At 41.0% G+C, this 1,300-nt stretch overlaps 1 protein-coding gene across 1 annotated transcript in view; it reads left to right on the top strand.

Moving 5' to 3' along the window:
* LOC101849671 (macrophage mannose receptor 1) overlaps positions 1-1,300 on the top strand; it is a gene marked incomplete in the record, with an annotated part of 96,526 nt that overhangs the window by 68,449 nt on the left and 26,777 nt on the right. The window contains 1 exon segment of the mRNA XM_013091481.2: positions 329-463. Coding sequence (XP_012946935.1) covers positions 329-463 — 135 coding nt within the window.

Below are 1,300 nucleotides of genomic sequence, written 5' to 3'. Positions count from 1 at the left end.
CCCCCAGTAACAAACGATATTTGGACCCATAATGCCATTATACTCCAAATCTTTCACCATATCTACACTTGACTAACCAGGTACCTTCACAATGCCAGCATCTTTGGTGTAGTGGTTAGGCGTGTTGTCTTCTTGCGTAGTGGACTAGAGGTTGATTTCCAGGTGAGGAGAGTTTTTATAGAGTATCTTGGTCCTTCTGCTAGGATGCCATAACCCTCTCAGCCCGGGTTACCCTGACAGGTAAGGTTAAAGTCTGCCTCCTTATTGATCTGATTTAAAAAAACACAAAAAAAACCCTTTTCAATGATTTCATGTGTCTTCCTGATAGGTTTCTGGGTAGATGACTTCTGTTCAGATGAGAGAGGGTACATCTGTAAGAAAGTGAATGGTACTTCGTCTCCCAACATTCCGGTGCCTACGCCTGTGGTACCTGGCCACTGCCCTCAAGGTTTCCTAAGCATGGGTGAGTTCCTAAACTTTGTCCAATAGGTTGGGAGGCATTCATCATCATCAGTGCCTTTCACAGGGAAGTGTGCGGGTATATTCAAATGATATGCTCTATATATATGAGCTGACCATTTCTGTCCAGACAAATAAATTTGTTCATTAACACTTAGCCCCCATGGTACGCCGATCGGCGATGGTAAGTAGCTGTCCATTTCTCCCACAGCGATGCTGTAATATAGCCACAAAAGTGTTTTTAGGAATGGTCTCCTTTTAGATATGTGCACTAGTTAAAGTTATGGTTTTCTTTCTGAAAAGTTTGTTTAGCCTTTGAAGGCAAAAATCTAATTTTTTTACAACCTCCTCAATCTCCCCTGCAACATAAAGTTAAGTCAAATGCACCCTTCTTTGACATGTGCATGCTAACATTTCCTGACAGATTTTAGTTGGACGTCTCACTGACTTCTGTTTTTTTAGTTCATCCTTGCTACTCCCTGTAATGATATGATATACGTCTAGATTGTAGACAGTGAGAGTCGAGCGTATGTTGAGCAGGTAGCCTTGTTTATTTACGAAGTCTAGGTAACCTAGGGCGATACAAGGTATGCGCAAGCGTAGTATGAGAGTCGTTAGTTACTCCTAGTTTAGTTTCGTATTGTAGGTAATCATATCACACTCCCCATATTTCCGTTTTAGTGTGTTAACCTTTTTCATACCTTGTTCTCTCTCTCATACTCCGATCCTGCGTATTTGATAATTCTTTCATACTTAAATCTCATAGCAAAATGAACTAAAGCCTCTCTACGTCTATTATGTCTTCTAAAGTGTGCTGGAACATGTTCTTCTTTCTCTCCCT

The sequence above is a fragment of the Aplysia californica genome, unplaced genomic scaffold (genome assembly GCF_000002075.1).
Source record: "Aplysia californica isolate F4 #8 unplaced genomic scaffold, AplCal3.0 scaffold00037, whole genome shotgun sequence".
Classification (NCBI taxonomy): domain Eukaryota; kingdom Metazoa; phylum Mollusca; class Gastropoda; order Aplysiida; family Aplysiidae; genus Aplysia; species Aplysia californica.
Note: the sequence above shows the minus strand (reverse complement) of the source record. Positions and strands in the feature narration are given on the sequence as shown.